Here is a 25,864-nt window from a genome sequence, read left to right on the forward strand (position 1 = left end):
GCTTATGGTAGAGAAATTTTCATTCAGTTCTCTGGCAACAGCTCTGGTGGACATTCCTACAGTCAGCATGCCAATTGAATGCTCCCTCAACTTGAGACATCAGTGGCATTGTGTTGTGTGACAAAACTGCACATTTTAGAGTGGCCTTTTATAAGGTGCACCTGTGTAATAATCATGCTGTTTAATCAGCTTCTTGATATGCCACACCTGTCAGGTGGATGGATAATTTGGCAAAGTAGAAATGATCACTAACAGGGATGTAAACCCATTTGTGCACAAAATTGGAAAGAAATAAGCTTTTTATGCGTATGGAACATTTCTAGGATCTTATATTTCAACTCATGAAACATGGGACCAACACTTTACATGTTGAGTTTATATTTTTCTTCAGTGTAGTACTTTAAAGTATTTTTACTTAAGTACTTTACACCACTGGCTGTGTCTGAATGCACCAGGATATTTGTGTTTTGATAAAACAGCTCTGCCTGCAGGCCCGGATCCATGAGGGGGCAAAAGGGCACATAGCCTCCTCAATTGAAACTTGTGCCACCTCAGTTTTAGTTTTATGTCCCTATATAAAAGTTGCAATGATTGAGTGACAGGTTGCCACGAAATCTGTATCGCCACTGCGCTGTATCAGCACCATGGACAGCGCGTGTTTGTGTGTAGGGGGGCTATTGAAAGCCACTGGGCGGTTAGGTAGGCTATGACTCCCTTGGGTTTCCATAAAAAGCTGAAAAGAACACTGCTCATCTGTGGTAGGCTACATTAATAATGTGAAACGTCTCAGCCTGTCATAATTGATTTTGATTTATAAGTATGAAGCTGCTTCAATTTACAGTTGAAGCTGCTTCACTCAACTCTGCCTCACGCCCCACCACTAGAGTTTAGTTAGCTTCTCTGCTAGCTGCAAAAGGCATTAGTGTTATTAGCCTATATAGCTCTAACCAGCTAATCTGCCACTGCCACGATGGATATTAAAATCAAAGCACTGAGGTCGCCGCCAAGCCCAGCAGCGATGACGTTGCCGAGCTCCAGCTAACTACGCGTGCAGAACACACACCCCTTTCACAAGCGCCGCCAGGATAATGGCTCCACAGCCCCCTCCACCTCCGACTGTTCCTGACGATTTTAGAACAGAGGGGCCAGCCCAGGTTAGCCTAAAATCATAATGCAGACAAGGCCTTCACCCAAGGTGGGTATTTTAACTGGAAGCATGCTATTGACAGAACCAATGGATTTGCTAGGCACGCATCAAGCAAGTAGCATTTGAAATGCACTGCACTGTGGAAAGAAAAACAAGTTTGAAGTGCTATGGGAACTGAGGTGTCAATACTTGTTAATGATAGGCAGCTGGCAAGAACTCATTTTCCACTTTGACAAACGTGTTCAGTCAGCACAGACGAATCATGCTACACCCAAGGAAAGCACAACTAATCCAACTGGCATTTCAGGGCGATCTTACAAGAAGATTTTGGTGAGAATGTAATGATCGATTACTCATGAAGTTCAACAGAGCATCAAGAAAGCTGCAACTATTCTGAAAAAGGTAAGAAACAATCAAGCTGGTTGGTTTTGATCAAAATCTTGGTGTTATAGCCAGTGGCGTCATTTTCAGCAAAAACCTAGGGTTAATGGAATGGCAAAATTACTTATTTTGCCAGCCTATATTTTCATTGCCAAATAGGCCTTGCTTTTAGTGTGTAGGGCTCTGTCCATTGTGCTGATACAGTGGAGATGGGCTACAGATGTCACACCAACCGGTCACTTCAAAAGCACTCGATGCTCTCGCAATCTCAGCATTTGAACTTTATGATAATTGTGGTATAGCATGATATAAGCAGAATTCAATTTAATTCCAATGCAAGAACCCCACTTTTTTTTTAATGTGATTTCAACTGTCCTCTTAGTCACTTTATCCTGGCGCTGGGTCTGTCTGCTTGGCAAGTAATATTGACCAAATAAGCAATTTCTACCCTCTTTGCATAAAATATGTATGCTGCTGAGAGAAGTTCATAAAACAATTGAATAATGGTGACAGCACTCCACCCCCCCCCAAAAAAAAAGCTTTTGCACCCTCACTTTCAAAGTCAGGCACCCATGGACCTTCTATTTTGCTACCCAGTGAATGACCAGTTTCTGAAATGTGGAACATGACTGTGCCCCTATGGCATTTCTTTTGCCGGCATTGCCTTTTCATAAGGTGAGGTGTGTGTGTGTGTGTGACGAACACACACACACTGTCTAATCTACCATTATATTTAAAAAGTGTTTTCTATTTCCCTTATGCATTTTGCCATTTCTTTCTAGAAAAATTATACTGCACATGACTATATTGTAATTTTGCACCTTTGCAGTAAGCTCCAGTTTATAGTTCATGCCCAGTTCAGTAGGAACATTGTATGTATGTAGAGGAAGTTATGTATAATCTGTTCCACACAATGTGGTACATTACCTGTCTCTAGCCTACTCAACAGTGAAAGGTTTCAGTGCACAGAATAATCGTAACAGCCACAAGCTAAAAACTCTGTTTATTTTATTCTGTTAATGCTTTCCTTTGTTCATACTTCCTGCGTTGTCAGAGCTCCATGTGTCTGTCCCTGTCATTTGGGTTGTGAGTCAGGGCTGCGCACGCAATACGTTACTGGGTTTCTGCCATTTGCCAGTTCCATTCATGTAACCATTCACGTTGTTTAACGTGTGCTTAATTTAAAGTGTACATGGAAGTGTTCAATTAGGTTTTAGACAGAATATATGCCATGTGGTAATTATGAGAAAGCCAGTTACATGTGTATTAGTCAGATTTGTTTGATGTTGACATACATATTGGTATGTTCCAGGAAGTGTACTTCCTTAAACTGTATATGGGCTCTTTTTGGAGAGCAATTCAGTTCTGCTTTAGAAATCAAGTGGGGAGGCTGCTTGAGCCAAGCACACCCCCAACCTGTAATAGCTATGGAAGCTACCGGGTAAGCCTGTTTCAGGCTTATTGCAGTTTATTTTGTGTGAGAAGTAAGTCTGTCGTCTACCCGTTTGTCTTGTGGATATCTTTGCCGGCTATCACTATTGAACACTGTAAATAAATATCAACACTTAGGCACCTGAACCCCCTCCTCCGGAATATCTGCCCTTAAAGACCGCATCTCTACATTACCCATTTCACACTGGAGTATTTTCTTCTTGCTGTGCATATTTCCATATTGTATAGCTGCAACCGTACGACAGCTCTTAGTTTTGCATGCTGCCATGGAAAAACAAGGCCAACTCTTCTCTGAGGAAAGTCTTAGCCAGTAGTATGCAGTGGATAGGCAAATTAGTTGATCCCTGAAACAAACGAGAGTTAATGTGTGTCTTATTGAACAGAACATGGCGAGCAACCTAGCATACATACACAGAGACAGGACGCCTCGCGTTGGTGGTCTTCATTTAACTCAAACTTATTCTAAATAGCTGTAACTAACTCTAGCTCTCACCAACTGTCACTAACAACAACAAAACAATCTGGATTAAATATTTATACATTATTAGGGTTAGGATAATTCTTCCCTGAGAATATGACGAGAATGTCAGAGTTACATGATCATTAATGACATGCACTGGTGACACGACAACTACACCTTATCATTGATCTTGCTTACTTCCTTATTGTGGTGAAAAAAACAGATATACACTACTGTTCAAAAGTTTGGGGTCACTTAGAAATGTCTCTGTTTTTGAAAGAAAAGCCTATTTTTTTTAAGTTTTTTATTTTTCCATTAAAATCACATCAAATTGATCAGAAATACAGTGTAGACATTATTAATGTTGTAAATGTCTACTGTAGCTGGAAACGGCAGATCTTTTGATGGAATATCTACATAGGCGTACAAGGGTCAATTATCAGCAACCATCACTCCTGTGTTCCAATGGCACGTTGTGTTAGCTAATCCAAGTTTATCATTTGAAAAGTCTAATTGATCATTAGAAAACCCTTTTGCAATTATGTTAGCACAACTGAAAAATGTTGTCCTGATTAAAGCAGCAATAAAACTGGCCTTCTTTAGACTAGTTCAGTATCTGGAGCGTCAACATTTATGGGTTCGATTACAGGCTCAAAATGGCCAGAAAAAAATTACTTTCTTCTGAAACTAGTCAGTCTATTCTTGTTCTGAGAAATGAAGGCTATTCCATGTGAGAAATTGCCAAGGAACTGAAGATCTCGTACAACGCTGTGTAATACTCCCTTCACAGAACAGCGCAAACTCAAAGCTGTAATCGCAGCCAAAGGTGCTTCTACAAAATATTGACTCAGGGGTCTGAATACTTGCAGGCATTGTGAATCATCAATCTACACACAATACCTCATAATGACAAAGCGAAAAGGGTTACATTTTTTTGCAAATGTATATTTAAAAAAACAGAACTTATGTAAATAAGGTTTCAGACCCTTTGCTATGAGACTCAGAATTGAGCTCAGGATCATCCTTGAGATGTTTCTACAACTTTATTGGAGTCCACCTGTGGTAAATTTAGTTGATTGGACATGATTTGGAAAGGCACACACCTGTCTATATAAGGTCCCACAGTTGACAGTGCATGTCAGAGCAAAAATCAAATCAAATGTATTTGTCACATACACATGGTTAGCAGGTGTTAATGCAAGTGTAGCGAAATGCTTGTGCCTCTAGTTCCGACCATGCAGTAATATCTAACAAGTAATTTTGTCTACCTTGACTGGACATTGGCGAGTAGTATGCTCGGGAGCGGTGCGCGATGTGCCCGTCTACGGAGCCTGACCAGAAGACCGCTCTGTCTGCCCCTTCTGCGGCGCTGTTGTTTTGGTTCGCCGGCTGGGATCCGATCCATTGTCCTGGGTGGTAGGCCAAACAGAGGATCCGCTTCGGGAAAGTCGTATTCCTGGTCGTAATGTTGGTGAGTTGACGTTGCTCTTATATCCAATAGTTCCTCCCGACTGTATGTAGTAAAACCTAAGATTACCTGGGTAACAATTTAAGAAATAACACATAAAAAAGCAAAATACTGCATAGTTTCCTAGGAACACGAAGCGAGGCGGCCATCTTTGTCTGAGCCGGAAGTAAAAACCAAGCCATGAGGTCGAAGGAACCGCCGGAGAGCTCCAAGACAAGATTGTGTCGAGGCACAGATCTGGGGAAGGGTGCCAAAATGTCTGCAGCATTGAAAGGTCCCCAAGAACACAGTGGCGGTAACCATGAAGGGAGGTAACCAAGAACCTGATGGTCACTGTGACAGAGCTCCAGCGTTCCTCTGTGGAGATGGGAGAACCTTCCAGAAGGACAACCATCTCTGCAGCACTCCACCAATCAGGCTTTTATGGTAGAGTAGCCAGATGGAATCCACTCCTCAGTAAAAGGCACATGACAGCCCACTTGGAGTTTGCCAAAAGGCCCCTAAAGACTCTCAGACCATGAGGAACAAGATTCTCTGGTCTGATGAAACCATGATTGAATGCTTTGGCCTGAATGCCAAGCGTCACGTCTGAAGGAAACCTGGCACCATCCCTATGGTGGTGGCAGCATCATGCCATGGAGATGTTTTTCTCCAGCAGGGACTGGGAGACTCGTCAGGATCGAGGGAAAGATGAACAGAGCAAAGTACAGAGAGATCCTTGAATAAAATCTGCTCCAGAGCGCTCAGGACTTCAGACAACGACACTAAGCACACAGCCAAGACAACGCAGGAGTGGATTTGGGACAAGTCTCAATGGCCTTGAGTGGCCCAGCCAGAGCCCGGACTCGAACCCGATCGAACATCTCTGGAGAAATCTGAAAATAGCAGTGCAGCGACGCTCCCCATCCAACCTGACAGAGGCTGAGAGGATCTGCAGAGAAACTCCCTAAATACAGGTGTGCCAAGCGCATAGCGTCATACCCAAGAGGACTCGAAGCTGTAATCCTTCTAAGCTGTAATCCTTTATTTTCAATAAATGGGCAACATTTTCTAAAAGCATGTTCTCACTTTGGGGTGGATATTGCTTACATCCGCTATGACAGGCTCATTGTCCACCCTCCCTCCCTCCCTCCCTCCCTCCCTCCCTCCCTCCCTCCCTCCCTCCCTCCCTCCCTCCCTCCCAGAAGCCTGGAAGGGATGAGAGAGCCAAGCCTATGGGTTCATAGCTTCAACCCTGCAGAGCGCACACACGCACCAGTTGATTAATGGACTGGTGAACGTATATCGTTTTCTCTTGCTTTGTGTGCTCTTTTCCATATTATGTCTATCTCTGATAAGCTACCCAGGAAAGGGCTAAAAATAGACCATATTAATATATGCAGCCTTAGAAATAAGGTTCATGAAATCAGATAACATTAATATATTAGCAATTTCTGAGACTCACTTTGATGATACAGTAGTAGCAATACAAGGATATAACATCTATAAAAGAGACAAAGGGAAAGTCAGTTGTACAAATGCTTATGGGGAAGGTGTTGCTGTGTATATATGTATATGTATGTATATGTATATGTATGTATATGTATATGTGTATATATATGTATATACAGAGCCATATCCCTGTAATGCCTATAGAAGATCTTATGTCAAGTGTTATTGAAGTGTTGTGGTTGCAGGTTCACTTGGCACATCTAAAGTCTTTTCGTTTGGGGTGTTGCTATAGGCCACCAAGTGCTAACAGTATCTAAATATGTGTGAAATGCTTGATAGTGTATGTGATGTAAACAGAGGTTTACTTTCTTGGGGACCTGAATATTGACTGGTTTTCATCAAGCTGTCCGCTCAAGAGGAAGCTTCTCACTGTAACCAGTGCCTGTAATCTGGTTCAGGTTATTAACCTACCAGGGTGTTTACAAACGACAGGAACAAGATCATCCACATTTATACTAATACTGTAGAACTTTGGATGCAGTGATCACAATATAGTGGCTACATCCAGGAAAGCCAAAGTTCCAAAAGCCGGGCCTAAAATAGTGTATAAGAGATCATACAAAAGATTTTGCTGTGACTCTTATGTGGATGATGTTAAAAGTATTTATTGGTCTGATGTGATTAATAAGGAGCATTCAGATGCAGCACCTGATGAATTTATGATTATTGATAAACATGCACCTGTTAAGAAACTGACTGTTATAACTGTTAAGGCTCCATTGATTGATGAGGATTTGAAAAACTGTATGGTTGAAAGAGATGGGGCAAAAGGAGTGGCTAATATGACTGGCTGACTTACTGCAAATTGAGAAATGATGTGACTAAACTCAACAAAAAGAACAAGAAACTGTATTATGAAGCTAAGATCAATGATATAAAGAATGATGGAAAATGACAGGCAGAAAAGACAAATTGAACTCCATCTTTCATCGAATCAGATGGCTTATTGATCACAAAACCATTTGATGTTGCCAATTATTTTAATGATTACTTCATTGGCAAAGTGGGCAAACTTAGGCAGGAAATGCCAACAACAAACAGCGAGCCATCGCATTCATGCATAAAAAAATGAAAAATGAAGTAAAAGCATTGCAAGTTTGAATTTTCTAAAGTCAGTGTGGGAGAGGTGGAATAATTATTGTTATCGATCAATAATGACAAACCTCCTGGCATTGACAACAGATGGAAAGCTACTGAGCATGATAGCTGGATCTATAGCCACTCCTATCTGTCATATCTTTAATCTGAGCCTAGAGAATAGTCTTTGTCCTCAGGCCTGGAGGGAAGCCAAAATCATTCCACTACCCAAGAGTGGTGAAGCAGCCTTTACTGGTTCTAACAGCAGACCTATCAGCTTGCTGCCTGCTCTTACTAAATTGTTGGAAAAAATGGTTAGGACATCTACTTTTTGCATGACACAAGTCATTTTTCCAACTATTGTTTACAGACAGATTATTTCACTTACAATTCACTGTATCACAATTCCAGTTAGTCAGAAGTTAACATACACTAAGTTCACTGTGCCTTTAAACAGCTTGGAAAATTCCAGAAAATGATGTCATGCTTTAGAAGCTTCTGATAGGCTAATTGACATCATTTGAGTCAATTGGAGGTGTACCTGTGGATGTATTTCAAGGCCTAGCTTCTAACTCAGTGCCTCTTTGCTTGACATTATGGGAAAATCAAAAGAAATCAGCCAAGACCTCAGAAAACAATTGTAGACCTCCACAAGTCTGGTTCATCCTTGGGAACAATTTCCAAACGCGAAAAGTGACCTTGTGAAGATGCTGGAGGAAACGGGTACAAAAGTATCTATATCCACAGTAAAACGAGTCCTATATTGACATAACCTGAAACGCCGCTTAACAATGAAGAAGCCACTGCTCCAACACCGCCATAAAAAAGCCAGACTATGGTTTGCAACTGCACATGGGGACAAAGATCGTACTTTTTGGAGAAATGTCCTCTGGTCTGATGAAACAAAAATAGAACTGTGTGGCAATAATGACCACCGTTATGTTTGGAGGAAAAAGGGGGATGCTTGCAAGCCGAAGAACACCATCCCAACCTTGAAGCACAGGGGTGGCAGCATCATGTTGTGGGGGTGCTTTGCTGCAGGAGGGACTGTTGCACTTCACACAATAAATGGCATCATGAGGATGGAAAATTGTGGATATATTGAAGCAACATCTCAAGACATCAGACAGGAAGTTAAAGCTTGGTTGCAAATAGGTCTACCAAATGGACAATGACCCCAAGCATACTTCCAAAATTGTGGAAAAATGGCTTAAGGACAACAAAGTCAAGGTATTGGAGTGGCCATCCAAGGCCCTGACCTCAATCCTATAGAACATTTGTGGGCAGAACTGAAAAAGCATGTGAGCGCAAGGAGACCTACAAACCTGACTCAGTTACACCAGCTCTGTCAGGAGGAATGGGCCAAAATTCACCCAACTTATTGTGGGAAGCTTGTGGAAGGCTACCCGAAACGTTTGACCCAAGTTAAACAATTTAAAGGCAATGCTACCAAATACTAATTGAGTGTATGTAAACTTGTGATGAAAGAAATAAAAGCAGAAATAAATCATTCGCTCTACTATTATTCTGGCATTTCACATTCTTAAAGTAAAGAGGTGATCTTAACTGACCTAAAACAGGGACTTTTTACTTGGTTTAAATGTCAGGAATTGTGAAAAACTGAGTTTAAATATATTTGTCTAAGGTATATGTACATTTCCGACTTCAACTGTATGTTTTATGGCTTTTCAACCTCTAATAGAACTCAATGGGTTTTCTTTAATGGAAGCTTCTCTATTGTCAAAAATGTAAAGTGTGGTGTACCGCAAGGAAGCTCTCTAGGCCCTCTACTCTTTTCTATTTTTACCAATGACCTGCCACTGGCATTAAACAAAGCATGTGTGTCCATGTATGCTGATGATTCAACCATATACGCATCAGCAACCACAGCTATAAGGTCACTGAAACCCTTAACAAAGAGTTGCAGTCTGTTTTGGAATGGGTGGCCAGTAATAATCTGGTCCTGAACATCTCTAAAACTAAGGGCATTGTACTTTTTACATATCCTTCCCTAAGTTCTAGACCTCAGCTGAATCTGGTAAGGAATGCTGTGGCTGTTGAACAAGTTGAGGAGACTAAATTACTTGGTGTTACCTTAGATTGTAAACGGTCATGGTCAATACATATAGATTCCATGGTTGTGAAGATGGGGAGAGGTATGTAATAAAGAGATGCTCTGCTTTTTTTGACACCACACTCCAAAAAGCAAGTCCTGCAGGCTCTAGTTTTGTCTTATCTTGATTATTGTCCAGTCGTGTGGTCGAGTGCTGCAAGGAAAGACCTAGTTAAGCTGCAGTTGACTTAGAACAGAGCGGCATGTCTTGCTTTTCATTGTAATCAGAGGGCTGATATACATACTATGCATGCCAGTCTCTCTTGGCTAAGAGTTGAGGAGAGACTGACTGCATCACTTCTTTTTATAAGAAACATTAATGTGTTGAAAATCTCATTGTTTGCAGTCTACTTACACACAGCTCTGACACGCATACCTACCCCACCAGACATGCCAACAGGGGTCTTTTCACAGTCCCCAAATCCAGGACAAATTCAAGAAAACGTACAGTATTATATAAAGCCATTATTGCATGGAACTCTGTTCCATCTCAAATTGCTCAAATGAACAGCAAACCTGGTTTCAAAAAACAGATAAAGCAACATCTCACGGCACAACGCCTCTCCCCTATTTGACCTAGATAGCGTGTGTGTATGTATTGATATGTAGGCTACGTGTGCCTATAAAAAATGTTTGATGTAGTTCTGTCCTTGAGCTGTTCTTGTCTATTAATGTTTTGTATTATGTCATGTTTCATGTCAACCCCAGGAAGAGTAGCTGCTGCTTTTGCAACAGCTAATGGGGATCCTAATAAAATACCAAATTACCAAAATGATGGGGTATTGTGTGCAGATGGGTTTGAAAATAAATATGTCTAATCCATTTTCAATTCAGGCTGTAACGCAACAAAATGTGGAAAATGTCAAGGGGCGTGAATAATCCCTGAAGGCACTGTACATGCAAAATTACTAACTTGGATGTAATGGATATGAAGAACCTAACAGTGCTCTGCAAACAGTATTATCTTAAGCATTGTGGTATCACTGTGCTACTCAATCAACCAACACTACCATAAACTCTATTCCAAAAATAATCCCTTTTCACAACTGTCCTTTTTCCCTGTAGTTCTAAGGAATCACAGGAAGCAAGGCTGTCCACAGCATCTCAGAATAGGAACAAGGGATGTTTTTAGGTCGAAAATCAGCAAAACAAAGGAAATTCGGGACAGGAGACAAAGGAATGTCCTATGGACAATAACAAGACGTTCGTCAGATACCCACTGAGGCGGCTGTTTCGGTCATTTCACACCGGCTCTGTTGCAAATGTTTAAAAAAAGCAGACTTAACTGGCATTAGTGCAACTTCTAGATCTTTAACTCTGCATTGTTGGAAAAGGACCAGCAAGTAAGCATTTCACTTACACCTGTTGTTTACGAAGCATAGAATTTTATAACTAGAAGAAATCCCTACGGCAACCACTGTGCTCCTTTGTTAAGTTGCTATGGACGGGCTGTGTTCGAAAGAGCATAATAGTGCTCATTGTTGGGCTAAATGTGACACACAGTGACCCCTATGTTCAACTCTATAAACTTCTGTGGTATGCTCTCTCTATTTAACTCTAAAGTTTCATTAGGACAATGGATACCTGTACGTAAATTAAAGTTACATGACAAGTGTCAAAACTACCACCTTTCAACACTACATCAAAATCGAATTACAATTCTATATACACAACATTAGACCATGCTAGAGAGAGCCTCCATGAAAGTTCTAACAACCACTTTTATGTTTGTCCTGGAAAGCAGGGAGGCATTAGCTACTAATCACAGTGTGAGCAGCATGTGGAGCTGAAAACTTATGGAGAGAAATGCCATCATTATACCTAAAACCTTTCTGAGTGATGTAAGTGGAGACGGATATTGTACCGAGGTAAAATGTCAAGTGCTCTTCAGAGGCAAAATGTTCCCCTAGCTGTCAAATAGCCAACTTGCCTCGAATCCTAGTGACAACCAACACCTCCCTCTACAGGACTAAGACATGTTGAGTTGTCTGGAAACAAAATGCTTCCAAGTTCTGAAAAATCCTGCAGTGCCTGTAGCAGGTGAAACAATGGTAAACATTTGCTGCGAGTATATTCATATCAAATCTTTCCACAGCTCTGACATTGAATGAGAGATACAAAGAAGTGACATTACCATGCTGCCAAATAAAACGAAAGTAACACATTTTCTTTAAAACAAGGAGGACCAAGAAAATCGTAAGATTTCGTTCTATTGAACATGGCATCACATTAAATGCATTGTACTTTTACCAACAGTCCATTGGTCCTTCTTGTTTTTGTTGACCAAATATCATCATTCTATAAAAGATCTACTAGTATATCTGTCCTTCTTTATTCAACAGTAAAATGGTTGATGCCCTTACCTTTCCCTGTGGGGAAGAAGCACTCCATCTCCACGCTGCTGCGGGAGTGGGAGATACAGAGGGCCGAGCTGGGCACCAGGCCCTCCTGAGGGGGGCTACGGTCGGTGGTCCGCACCAGACACCAGCCGGGGCGGTCACTGGGCCTCTCCAGCAACTCCACCGTCTGACCCGTCTGGAGGCTGAGCTCGCTGGAACAACCTGCTGTGAAGTCCTGCAGCACCACCGTCAACTCACAGCCCCCGGAGAGCTGAGAGACAGAGCGAGAGAGAGAGAGAACAGTGAGTTATATAGTCTTTAAAACAAGGCGGGTCTTTCACACAAATAATACTATTGTCATGGCAGAGAAAAGGAAAGAGCTCACAGCTCAGGTTGTTTTTATGCATATGCCCATAGCACTCCATTAAACTAATATCTGAATACACTTCACTGTCATAACCACACAGGGCTTTTTACCATTTTTATTTAACTAGGCAAGTCAGTTAAGAACAAATTCTTATTTACAATGACGGTCTACCGGGGAACAGTGGGTTAACTGCCTTGTTCAGGGGCAGAACGACAGATTTTCCTTTGTCACCTTGTCAGCTCGGGGATTCGATCCAGCAACCTTTCGGTTACTGGCCCAACACTTTAACCACTAGGCTACCTGCTTGAACTACACTGGAACCTGAGCTGTAAGCTTTCCAGGGAATAGGGTAACAGGTGGGACAGCTTATGATAATCATTACAGATAATTATGAACGTGAATCGTGAATAATGATGAGTGAGAAAGTTAGATGCACAAAGATCATGGCCCCCAAAACAGCTAACCTCTCACCATTACCAATAACAGCATTTTTTGTGGGTATGATATTTAATCCTATAACATTCTAACTCATCATTATTCACAATTCATTAATGATTATCCGCAATCATGGTAGCATCCACTATAATGTAGTGTTCAGAAACATATATTCTATTCTTATTTACAATAAAAGTGACTCCAAAATGATACAATACATTATTTACCATTAATTTCTATTGGGCACAACATAGCAGAAACACAACCAAAACAAATTGAAAAGGCATCCAACAAATTTGTAGAGTCACAAGCTTGATGTAGTCATTTAATATTAGGAATATGGACCAAATACTACACCTTTGACAATATACACTATAAGTGAATTTGTCCAAATACTTATACCTTCAAGTAGGGGGACTAGATACATAAAGTGATTTCATTTCTATGATAAAACGGTAAAACAGATATGTATAATAATAACCTCAAATAAAAGGTGACATTCTGTACTGTCACCTCATAAAACAATTGATTTCAAATCCAAAATGCTGGAGAATAGCGCCAATTAAATATTTTAGCTTCTCTGTCCAAATAAATATGTAGGAGAGTGTATCAGTTCAACACAGTTGACCTCATCATGAGCTCATTATCAGTATCCGAGATCAGCTTAGTTCCTAGAAAGAGAAGTCATGCCGTCATATTTAGCAGGTTAGCCGTGTGTGTCACAAATCTTGTTCTGGAGGCAGATCTGCAGAGTGATCACTAGCTGGCACAGCCACAAAGTCTTAAAATCAGACTTTAAATCTAACCCTAATGCCTAAACCAAAACCTTAAATTAAGACCAAAAAGCTAATTTTAGTTTTCAGAAATGTTTACAATATAGTCAATTTTGACTTTGCAGCTGGCACATCTAGTGGAAATCGCTCAGTTCAGCCTCCAAGGCAAGATTCAACCTGCTCATATTTACACCCACTAAATGACTCAACTGGATGGTATTATATGACTATGTTAGTGAAGTGTGGTAATAAACGGACACATATAGGCATAGTCGTCTGGTGATTATGGCTGAGTCTCAATAATAGCGACCCAGTTTGACCGGGGCCCATAGAGCTCTGGGTCAAAAGTAGTGCACTATATAGGGAATAGGGTGCCATTTGGGACGCAAGCCTATGGGAACTCTACATGAGGAAACGGTTGTAGCACTATACCAGTTTGATCGACGAGAGTCATAAATGACTGCATGCTCCCAGTTATGAGGAAATCCCTAGTCCTCTATGATTATTAATGTTCTCTGGCTGAGGAAGATTATCTCTGGTTTCACAATCATCATCAAGCTAGCAGCCAATTGGAAGTCAGTAAATCTTCCACCTTGCACCTTGGGAAATGAAAATAGGATCAATCCTCAGGCTGTCACTTACAGTCAACTCAACACTTCCTCATCTGCTCAGACGCTCTACTCTGGTCCCATATTCATAGCACACAATGACTACATCAAACTTGTGGCTCGACAAACTTGTTGGATGCATATTCTGTTCGTTTCGGTTGTGTTTCAGATTATTTTGTGCCCAAAAGAAATGAATGGAAAAGTGTTATTTTGAAGTCACTTTTAATGGAAATAAGAATAGATTCTAGACTCTTCTAAAATAATGTGGATACTACCATTTTAAGGATAATCCTGAATGAATCGTGAATAATGATGAATGAGAAAGATAGACGGACCAAATACTAAACTTTTTAGTACTTTAATATCCAAGTGAATTTGTCCCAATACTTTTGGTGGGGGGGGGGCTGAGGGGACTGGGCTATGTACAAAAAGTGCTGTAATTTCTAAACGGTTCACCTGATATGGATGAAAATACCTTCAAACTACAGCTGACAGTCTACACTCGTATCATTTCAAATTCAAAGTGCTCAAGTACAGAGCCAAAACAACAAATGTGTAACTGTCCCAATACTTTCGGAACTCACTGTATATCAAGACAGACCACCCACAGCTTTCTGGAAGCATCATCAGGCTATGCATCACTCGCTAAATTGTCCCCTCCCTCCATTTCCATATTCCCATTTCTGACCACTGAGGATCACTGAGCCGAAACATGTGCTTCATTAAAGAGCTCACTATTATTAGAATTGTCACTGTAAGCCCCAGTTAAGTTACATGGACATGGCAAACAAAGACTGTTTTCAAGGGCAAAACGCTTAGTCTATTACATTGTCTATAACAACAACAATAAAAAATATTGCCATGCTCAATGGAAATTCTTTATTGAAACAGGGTTTTAGTCCAGGAATAGGCTTAATTTGTGTCCGGGAAACGGGCCCACAGAGTTCAATGGTATATCTGCCTGACTGCAGAATCTAATACACACCTCTCAGCTCAACAGGCTGACTAATATGCCCACAGAATTGATAAGAGGCATGAGTCATGTCCGAACGCTACCAACATAACAGCTCACACCCAGTGCATAATAGGGCAGAGTTCACAGAGTCAACAGAAAGCTCTGGGTTAAAGTTGACCATAGGTAGAGATCTAGGATCAGTTTCAAACCTTAACCATTAGTTGGGAAATGCAAAACTGACCCAGGATCAACATCTAGGGGCAACTTCACCCTACTCCCCAGGGACCTACTACATTTGTTTATGGGTCTCATATATATATATAGAATCCCTATTAATTTAATATGATCTCTGTCGGCCCAGTAAAGATTTGCCGTGGACCTTCGATCATGTATTACATTTTAACGTGGCATAAACACAACCAGTCTTGATGTTTTCATCTGATTGTCAAACAATCACTTCAAAAAGCGCTCCTGTTGGCTACCCGCACATGTTTGTCCACTCACAAAATAATTACAGCATTCAAACAGTGCACTGTGCACCCGCAATTTGATGAATGGAAAGAGACATCGGTTACAAAAACCTAAACTTGTAAAGACATTTAGCCACTACTCATTAGGCCCACTGCTGTACGCGCGCATCTTGTTCTCGGCCACTTATATCCGACTTGGCAAAATGTTTGTGTTCTCGTCGAACAAGAATGCAATTTGGAGTGTCAAGTCAATTCGTTCATTTTCATGCAGCTGACCTGCAGCAGGCTAATGTTAAACAATGGTGCAATTGCCTATAGTATTCTTTGCATTTTGTTTTAATTACTGTGATAGGCTCACGTTTTACTGGGACGCTGTACCGGACCGGCTTACTTTACCCCTGCTCCATCGGCCCTGAGAGCAGAGGTAACTCTGCGAGGTGCACGCTTGACCATCTGGTCAGAGGTAACTCTGCAAAGTACATGGTTGGCCATCTGGTCAGAGGTAACTCTGCAACGTACATGGTTGGCCATCTGGTCAGAGGTAACTCTGCGAGGTGCATGGTTGGTCCTCTGGTCCCAGCTGTAAAATCCATGAGTGCAAGTGGGGCTCAGACAACCTGGGCCTCTCCTCTTCCTGTCTACCTGCTTTCACTTAATACTCCAGCATGATGTCATGTATGTTTACTCTCAACAGGCAGGCAGGCCATGCAGGCCACAGCACCACCTCAGTGTCTGTCCTTACAGGATCCAGCCTGAAGTTTCCCCTGGGTACAGATCTAGGATCAGCTTCCTCTCCCCCAATCCTAACCTTAACCATTAGTGGGGGAAATACAAAATGACCCAAGATCAGTGTTTCACAACATGTGAATAATGCCTATAAGATTCTCTCAACATATTTTATAGGAGACAGCTAGCTGCAGGATCTGTGTTTCACCCTCTCTCCTAAATCAAACAACAACCTCCCTGTGTTCCAAAGCCAACGGAACATCAGTGAACTGACCTCTCATTAAGTGGTGTCTTACATTGAAACTGTACCCAAAGGAGTTAATTTTACAAAAACAAAACAGCCTGCAGAAGAATCCCTTGTTACTATAGTGATAAATACTTGTTCGTTAATACATCCCATAATTGTCTTGTGGTGGGCTTTGTACCATCAGTTGGTTTTATACTGGCAAGCAGCACAACAGACCTCCACATGATTAATTCTGTCCAATTAGTAGAATAACAACTGCCAGTAACTCAGCCTAATTATCGTCGTGACCATAATAAAATATGATTGGACCTGGACAGTTAAGGGGGATCACAGTATGCATACATAGAAGGACACAAGGCCAGATTCATGTGAAATACATTGAGTGAGACTGTTCATGGCCATTGTAAAAGAGACTATATAAAAACAAAAATTTCATGATTGCATACAACAATAAGATCCCTTAATAAGATCCCTCTCCTGCAAAGCCACATGGAAAAATAGCGACGTGTTATGAGCCAGGGATAACACACTGCGGTAGAATCGTGTGGGTGTCAGTGACGAATCTTCCAAAACAATAAGGGTGTGCCCTCTGTTTTCAACAGTCACAAAACACAAGGTCTGAGTCCCACATGGCACCATATTCCCTATTTCATGCACTACTTTTGACCAGGGCTCATACAGCGCTGGTCAAAAGTAGTGCACTACAGAGGGAATTAGGGTGCCATTTGAGACGGGCCCAAGGGGTAGGGGTTAAAGCATTATATTTAAACTCCACTTCATTTTATGGCAAATAAAACCAACTTTTGTTTGAGACATTAGCCCATTCGGAAAAGCCCAAAACATTGAGACCCAAGTCAAAAGCATAAATACAGGACTCTTCAAATGTTCACTCCATCTCCATAAATAACCCACTGAGGACAACATTTGGCTCAGTGTGTTGAGATGAAGAGGGAGACAGCGAGGGAGACAGCGAGGGAGACAGCGAGGGAGTGAGTGAGGGAGAACCCAGTCTGGGTCTAAATAGCGTGGATGTCAGAGCCATGCCGACTAAGAGGAACAGGAAATTGTAAAGTGTCTGAGTTACCAGGGCTGTGGCGGAACCCATCCGAGACTAACGTTTCGTCATCAAAGGGCCTTTATATTAAAAGGAGCTGCAACATTTTGAATTATGTCACCTAGTCATAGGCGTTTGGGTGAAGACAGAGGAGAAACAGATAAATAATTATAACCCACCAAATGATCACAGCAATGCGAGTGATGTCCATTTGTCATTTGTTAATTAGCTGAATGAAAGATAAACACTCCGCAAGTCAAACTGTGATAATCAACTACTGTGCCAGGGAGTATTCTGCAATATTGTTCAAAGGGAGGTCATTGCAAGCCAAGCAACTTCTCTATAGTATGATAAGAATCAGTGCAAACATTCACAATTAATAATCATAACAGCAATGCTCAACATTTCCATGTGCAACGTTTTGACAATGAGAACTAAAAGTTAAGTAAATCAAGGTCTTCTGAATGCAAATAGCACCCTATTTCCTAAGGGAACTGGTTAAAAGAAGTGCACTGAATAGGGTGTCATTTGGGACATGGATGGAGGCTTTACGGTACAATGGAGCTGACATGACATGAGCCCTCTGTCCCCCAGCACAGTTTTGTCCATGAAATGTCAGCAGCTGTTAGGTCTAAGCTGCAGCAAGCAGCAGATGTGGCCAGCGTCGTCTCATCTATGTATTGTCCCAAATGGCACCCTATTCCCTATATAGTGCACTACTTTTGACCAGAGCCCCTCTGTGTAGGGAATAGGATGCCATTTGGGACGCAGACCTCACCTCCCCTCGACACCATCTGCACGGTATCAGGTCTCAGGTCACCGCGACAAGGGGGGGAGACAGGGCCCGTTGCTAAGAGATCTCCAGGCCAGCCAGAGATGTGGTCAAGCCTCTCAGAAGGTACACACGTCAAATAATGCTCAGTCAGGGTCGTATTCATTAGGACACACCACCACAAAACGTTTTGCAACGGAAGGGTTTTGTATTGGACAAGTTCAGGTAGTCCTTCCCTATTCCATTTTCTTCCATTTGTTGCCTCATGAATACAACCCTGGTTAGGATGGCCACCAGCCATAGTCTTTGTGATGGAGATTGCTTTTCCTTGTGGGTGTTTTGATTAATTGTTATTATGATTCAGAAGCAAGGCTAGGAGTCCATGAAGAACAAATGTAACACATAAGCCTACAAATTGTGTACAATTGACAGACTTTTAACTGAATTGGAACTTCAGACAATTAGAGTAGAGGGGGGGGGTCAAGGCTTTTTTAGTAGCGTTGAGTAGGGCTGTGACAGTCATGGAATTGTGGATGACGCGGTCTCCATAATAACGGTTAGAATAGCAAAAATAAATTAAAAAATCTCCTCTCCTCACTGTATGTGCTGCCGTAGAAATAAAATAGAATAGAACGGGCATCCCCATTTAAGTCAATGACGGCATAATGGGTGGACTGGCGGCCATTGCGAGTGAACCCATAGGATCAAAGCAGAAAGTAAAATATGTGGTGTGATTTGTTGATTCAACAAGAGATTATTTTGAGGAGATGGGGAAACTCCATTGGAATCTTATTAACGCCCATTGTGTACGTTGCCCATGAGTAATCAATGGGCCGCCTGGTGCATTCTGGGAAGTTATAAAAATACTGTCAAATCACCCAGTTTACTGTTCCCAAGTATTCCCACAAAATATAGACATTTGTGAAGGTATGTCAAGGTATGAAATTATTGTTATTTTCAAATACAATCTCTTTTTGGGCTTAGTTGTTCTGGTCCCCCGACCATCCACTCTGACAAAAATCAGCATGCGGTGGGGCTTCCCGAGTGGCGCAGCGGTCTAAGGCACTGCATCGCATTGCTAGAGGCGCCACTACAGATCCTGGTTCGATCCCGGGCTGTGTCGCAGCCGGCTGCGACCGGGAGACCCATGAGGGGGCGCACAATTGGCCCAGCGTCATCCGAGTTAGGGGAGGGTTTGACCGGCCGGGATGTCCTTGTCCTATTGCGCTCTAGCGACTCCTGTAGTGGGCCGGGCGCATGCATGCTGACATGGTCGCCAGTTGGACGGTGTTTCCTCCGACACATTGGTACGGCTGGCTTCCGGGTTAAGCGAGCAGTGTGTCAAGAAGCAGTGCGGCTTGGCAGGGTCGTGTTTTTCGCCTCTCCCGAGTCCGTACGGAAGTTGCAGCGATGGGACAAGACTGTAACTACCAATTTGATATCACAAAATTGGGGCGAAAAATGGGGTAAAAAAATACAATAAATAAATAAAACAACGGCCTGCGGCTGAATCTAGATGCCTATCCCTGTTTTACAGTCAATTTTTGCTCAGTAAACTTGAGGGCCAAATAAAATCACTCGCGGGCCATAGTATGACTTAATTTTGAATGCCAGCCGAGCATTCCTTGTGTTTCAGTCATAAAGACATACCCGTCTGCTGCATACTCATCTCAACACTGCCTCAATACTCATTCTCTTAGTCATACTATATGAACACAGACCTGGGTTAAAATGCTATTTGAAATCTGAAGCATTTGCTTTAGCCTGACTGGAGTGCCAGGTGTGCAGGGTTTACACTTGGGACTTTTCGATCGGTTCCATTGCAACAGGCAAGCTTAATCAAGCACAGATACAGTATTTCAAATTCTTTTATTAAGTATTTGAACCCAGGCCTGCGCATACACTCAGTAAAACAGTAGACAAGACAAGCCACTATAGTGTTAACCTTCTGCAACCATGTCTTTAGCCAGAGCCAAACATATCCTATAATTCAACATTTTGATCAGTTTCTAGAATTTAACTTTTCCTGACCAAGATGGATGTTTTTTTTTTTGTCATGTTGCTAGGCTGCCAATATCCATAATTCTATGTTCAGAACTGCACAGTGAGTCAGTAAGTACGGTCTCATTGAGGCAATTTTAATAGCCTACTTCCTTTGTCGACTGGCCCAGCCAGCCCTCACAGTTTAACCCTTAATCTGCTCTACTACTGGGACATGAGGGAGGGAACTCCCTTTCAACACGGCAATGTGCTTCTTCTCAGTGCTCCGGCATAACATTACAGCCATCTGACATTAACACATTTCATGTGACTCCAATATGATTCCCATGAATGATATGCCTATGTGGCGAGATATACATTTTCTCTATCATGGTGAATATGTGGAGAAGCTATACATACCTGTAATGCACAGTTTGGACTCTCGTGTGATTCAGACAGTAGAATTACAATCTTAAAGATCAAGATCAAGCTAAACATGAAATCAATAGATTCAACTAATTCATTTGGTATGATTTAAAATTGCACAGCAGACAAGTGCCTGACAACATCTGGCAGGACTCCTTTGAAAATGACAAACGACCCGTAGCCTACACAAAACCTTCTCTAAACGTCAAAGGTCTTTAAAAGATCCAAGGTACTTTGGTAGAGAAGCTAGGGTCTATTACTTACGCGACTGCTCTCCTTGAAAAGTTTAAAGCTCATCCACTTTGGCATGGTGTCTCTTTCTCTGCTCTCACTCTCACTGCGCTGCTGTGAGTTAAGCTCAGTTCAAGTAGCTCTGCCTTCTGATTGGTTGAGCCAGGCAGGCAGGCTGTACAGTAGTGTTTGTTATTATGACCCGTCTCTACTACTCATAGTAAGCCTGTGGAACACTGGATACCCCAAGCTGCTGTGATGATCTACACTCTGACAGTGTGTGTATTAGGGAATGTGTGTGTGTGTTTGCTTGCTTGCTTGAGGGAAGGAGGGAGGGAGGGTGTGGCACCGCTAAGCCCAACTTGGCCCAAAGCTGACACTTGCCTTCAGATGGAGGGAGAGAGAGAGAGAGAGAGACAGAAAAGTAGAGAGAAAGAAAAAGAGAAAGCGAGAGAGAAGGAAAGCTGGAGAGCGAGAGCGCGTGAGTGAGGGAAAGAGAACGTTACAATAGAGAGAGAACCCTCCTCTCCCATCGGAGGAGCATGAGGCGTCTTATGACTTATGGATGCAGCGGTGGCGATGGGAGAATAACTTCATTATATGGTGAGACAAGGGTGGAGGAGTCAACTTTTATTAATGGAGAGAGGCACACAGCCTTGCCTTAGTGAATGAGCAGAGCACAGCAACATCCATGAGACGTGCAGCATGAGGGACAGAGGCCTAAATACCCTTGTGAACTATGGGTCGTATTCATAAGTGCATACCGTAGTAAAATGTTTTGCAATGGAAAACAAAAAAACAGCCTTTCCTATTGGACAAGTTCAGGTAATCCCTCCCAGTTTCGGCCCATTTGCTTCCATTTTGTTCCTAGTGAATACGCCCGCCTCTGTTGTACACCCAAAATAGTTATATTTTAGAAAACTGTTTTCATCATGTATCAATCTACAAGCCAAGAATTTACAAAAAAGTGTTGTTGTTGGACTTAATACTCTATAATACTCCATGGAGCCATGGGTTGGGTGGATCTACAGGGGAAAGTAGACACCGCTGAAAAATACAAGTTGGAGACAGACGGCAGCAAGACAAGCCCAGGATGCAGCCTAGGCGCGCGTCCCAAATGTCAGCCTATTCCCTATGTACTGTGCTACTTTTGACCAGGGCCCATAGGGAATCCCATAGGGCTCTGTACAAAAGTAGTGCACTATAGGGAATAGGGTGCCATTTGGATCGCAGACGAGCTCTTCTAGTTCCATGCAGGATGAAAACAAATCCTCCCTCAGTGGAAGCCACAGCCACTGGGCCATAGCAGTGGGTGCGAGACAGGAGTCTGCATGTGTCTGTGCAGAGTGGCAAACTTTCAGCTTGGATCAGACAAACGCATCGGAAGGGCTTGGAAAGACCTCAAAACCAAGTCTGTGGAAGAATTGACATGGCTCGGCTTGTGATATAACAGAGAGAAAAAGGAAAAAAAATCATGACAGTCGGTCAGTGATACTTAGCCGCTCAAATTAGTTCAGGTTTGGCGCTATGAACTGTGATTTGTACTATCCAGCCTTCCCCTACCTATTCATAACAGCATAAGCAACATCAAAATATAGCTTATCGGACTTGCAATAAACTATAAGGGAGCTCCAGCACTGAGCCTTCCAAGAAGAAAGCCTTCCAAGAAGAGCAACAAGACAACACTCCCACCTCAAGACTGAATGAAATAATATTGTTCTTTAGTTGAGACAACCTCCAAGAGAATGAATGCAGTCCTAACTGCCAGGAAGAGCTGCAAACAGGAGAGTAGAAATTGTGTTGTGTTCCAGAGATAAAAACAAGGCAAGAGTTTATGGAAAAACACACGAGAAGAAGCCCAGAAAGGACATACACAAACTAACAAACACAAGGCTGTTCCATAAACTTCCCTCACATCAAGCCCATTCATCACCAGCCCAACTAGGCCATGTCACTCCATTCTAGAGCCCTGTCTGTCTGTTGTGTGTGGCAGAGTGACATTTAGCACTGGGGCAAAGCATGGCATGTGGGTGGACTGTGTGAAAAGGCCATAGGGCGTCACAAAAGCCTGGTCAGGCCTCCCTCTCTGGCTGCATCCCAAATGGCAACATATTCCCTATTTAGTGCGATACTTTTGACCAGGGACCATGGGGAGGGTCAAAGCGAGATCTTCCATCCAAAAAATCAGATAACAAACAGGCACGACCAGAGACAGCTTCAACAACAGAACGCCCATCAGGGGTATGTTCAACAGAGTACAATGTTGTGGAACGTTCAGATAGAAATATGAGGTAGAACAACCATGTCTTTTTGATATGTAGAATAAGGAATCATGTCAGCCCTATTTATTTAATTTCTATCTGGAACATTTGACTACTGAACTTGGCCCAGCTTAACTCCCACACTAGCCAGCAGATCCAACAACTTACATTTTCTGCTCGACTGAAGGACGTTACAGATCCAACAGCTTTCAGCTGCACTACAGGGTCAGACAGACTGTTTAAATTAAGACAGAGGAGCTGGCGTGAGATATGGCTCAGAAAACTCGCCTCAATCGAGGGAGTAGAAATGCGTTGTACTCCAAATTGTCCCATTATCCCAACTGTTACACTGAGAAGATTGAATGACAGGCACTGAAAAACCAGTCGTTCAATCTTCTCTGGGTAACAGTCGGTAGTGATGAGGAAAATAAGCTTCCTGAGGCATTGAGGTTTTCCAGTCAATTGTGTCAAAAATAGGTACATTACTCAAAGCTTTGATCAACACAGCATACACTAGTGGCAGCTGCTGGTCAAAATAATTTAGAACAGCCAAATTATTATAGATAGACTTTTTGTCTTCTACCGAACCAAATCAGGTGGATGTTGGACGAAACGAAGCTTCGGACGTCATTGATCACGTGCTTCTGATAAAGTGATACAGGCATCGGCACACTGCTTCGAAGTAGTGATTTCGACTCATGCCTTGAAGCTCCAGTATCAAACGTAACATCACTAACAGTTGGGATAATGGGACAGAGTACAACACATTTCCCATCCCTGGATTGATGTATATTTTCCAAGCCATATCTCGCGCCAGCTCCGCAGCATCTTCATTTTAGCAAATGGCCTGTCCGACCCTGTAGTGCTGCTGTAAGCAAGCGGAAGGTGTCGGATTCGCTGGCTTCTCCCACACCAACAATACAGTGTCTTCTAACTCAAGAGACACCATTTAGCTGCAAAATAGTTTGAAATGAGCCTTACTTTGATTTCATATGGTCCTTCATATGCTGAGTGAGGGCACATGCCCGCACAAAACCTTAACACACTTTTCATAGTTTCACATGATTGTTGTCTAACCTACTAGCATCTACATGAGGAGTCTAATCTCCAATGCCAGCACACAACCCCTGCTGCGAACATAAGAGAGGCCAGGGAAACCCTGTTTGTCAATCACCTCTCCATCATGTGACCTACAGGGGGCAGAGCTAGCTAGGGAGGAGTCAATTGGCCAGACTGACCACATTGCAAATGTGTGCCAGCTGTCATGATGCTATGATAAGTGTTTAACATATCAGCTAACTGCGTCATATGATTTAGCAATTGTATTCCCGACTGTGCAGTCGAAGACGCGGCACGCCACCTTTGGTTTATGTAATGCAATGTCTGCAATGCACAGTGCCTTCAGAAAGTATTCAAACCCCTTGACTTATAACACATTTTGTTGTGTTATAGCCTGAATTCAAAATTCTACACACAATACCCCATGAAAAAGTGAAAATATGTTTTGACATTTTTGCAAATGTACTGAAAATGAAATACATTTGTATTCACACCCCTGAGTCAATCATTTGTAGAAACACTTATGACAGCGATTACAGCTGTTAGTCTTACTGGGTACGTCTCTATGAGCTTTCCACACCGGGACTGTGCAACATTTGCCAATTATTATTTTCAAAATATTTCAAGCTCTGTCAAATTGATTGTTGATCATTGCTAGACAACCATTTACAGGTCTTGAAAATGTAAGTCAAAACTTTAACTCGGCCATTCAGGAAAATTCACTGTCTTCTTGGTAAGCAACTCCAGTGTAGATGTGGCCTTGTGTTTTAGGTTATTGTCCTGAAGGTGAATTAATCTCCAAGTGTCTGGTGGAAAGCAGACTAAGGCAGGTTTTCCTCTAGGATTTTGCCTGTGCTTAGCTCCATTCCATTTATTTTTTATCCTGGAAAAACTCCCCAGTTCTTAACGATTACAAGCATACCCATGACATGATGCAGCCACCACTATGCTTGAATATATGGAGAGTGGTACTCAGTAATGTGTAATATTGGATTTTCCCCAAACATAACAATATGTATTCAGGACAAAAAGTGAATTGCTTTGCCACATTTTTTGCAGTCCTACTTTAGTGCCTTGTTGCAAACAGGATGCATGTTTTGGAATATTTTTATTCTGTACATGCTTCCTTTTCACTCTGTGGATTAGGTTAGTATTGTGGAGTAACTACAATGGTGTTGATCCATCCTCAGTTTTTTCCTATCACAGCCATTACACTCTGAAACTGTTTTAAAGTCACCACTGGCCTCATGGTGAAATCCCTGAGCGGTTTCCTTCCTCTCCGGCAACTGAGTTAGGAAGGATGCTTGTATCTTTGTAGTGACTAGGTGTATTGATACACCATCCAAAGTGTAATTAATAACTTTACCATGCTCAAAGGGATATTCAATGTAAGCTTTTTAATTTTTTTATTACCCCTCAATCAATAGGTTCCCTTCTTTGTGAAACAATGGAAAACCTCCCTGGTCTTGGTGGTTGAATCTGTGTTTGAAAGTCACTGCTCGACTGAAGGACGTTACAGATAATTGTGTGGTGTACAGAGATGAGGTAGTCACAAAAAAAGTATATTATTAA

The 25,864-nt window shown here is 42.1% G+C and overlaps 1 protein-coding gene across 3 annotated transcripts in view; it reads right to left on the reverse strand.

Annotated features, from left to right (window-relative positions):
• Positions 1 to 25,864, reverse strand: part of LOC106581831 (kalirin) — a 289,877-nt gene that overhangs the window by 55,857 nt on the left and 208,156 nt on the right. For 2 of the 3 annotated variants that reach the window (XM_014164228.2, XM_014164230.2), the window contains exon 34: positions 11,953 to 12,199. In XM_014164228.2, the coding sequence (XP_014019703.1) occupies positions 11,953 to 12,199 (247 nt within the window). Of the gene's footprint in view, positions 1 to 11,952; positions 12,200 to 21,005; positions 21,257 to 25,864 lie in introns of those variants that run through there. The other variant, XM_014164232.2, reaches the window with a different exon arrangement.

This window comes from Salmo salar, chromosome ssa21 (assembly GCF_905237065.1).
Source record: "Salmo salar chromosome ssa21, Ssal_v3.1, whole genome shotgun sequence".
Taxonomy (NCBI): Eukaryota; Metazoa; Chordata; class Actinopteri; order Salmoniformes; family Salmonidae; genus Salmo; species Salmo salar.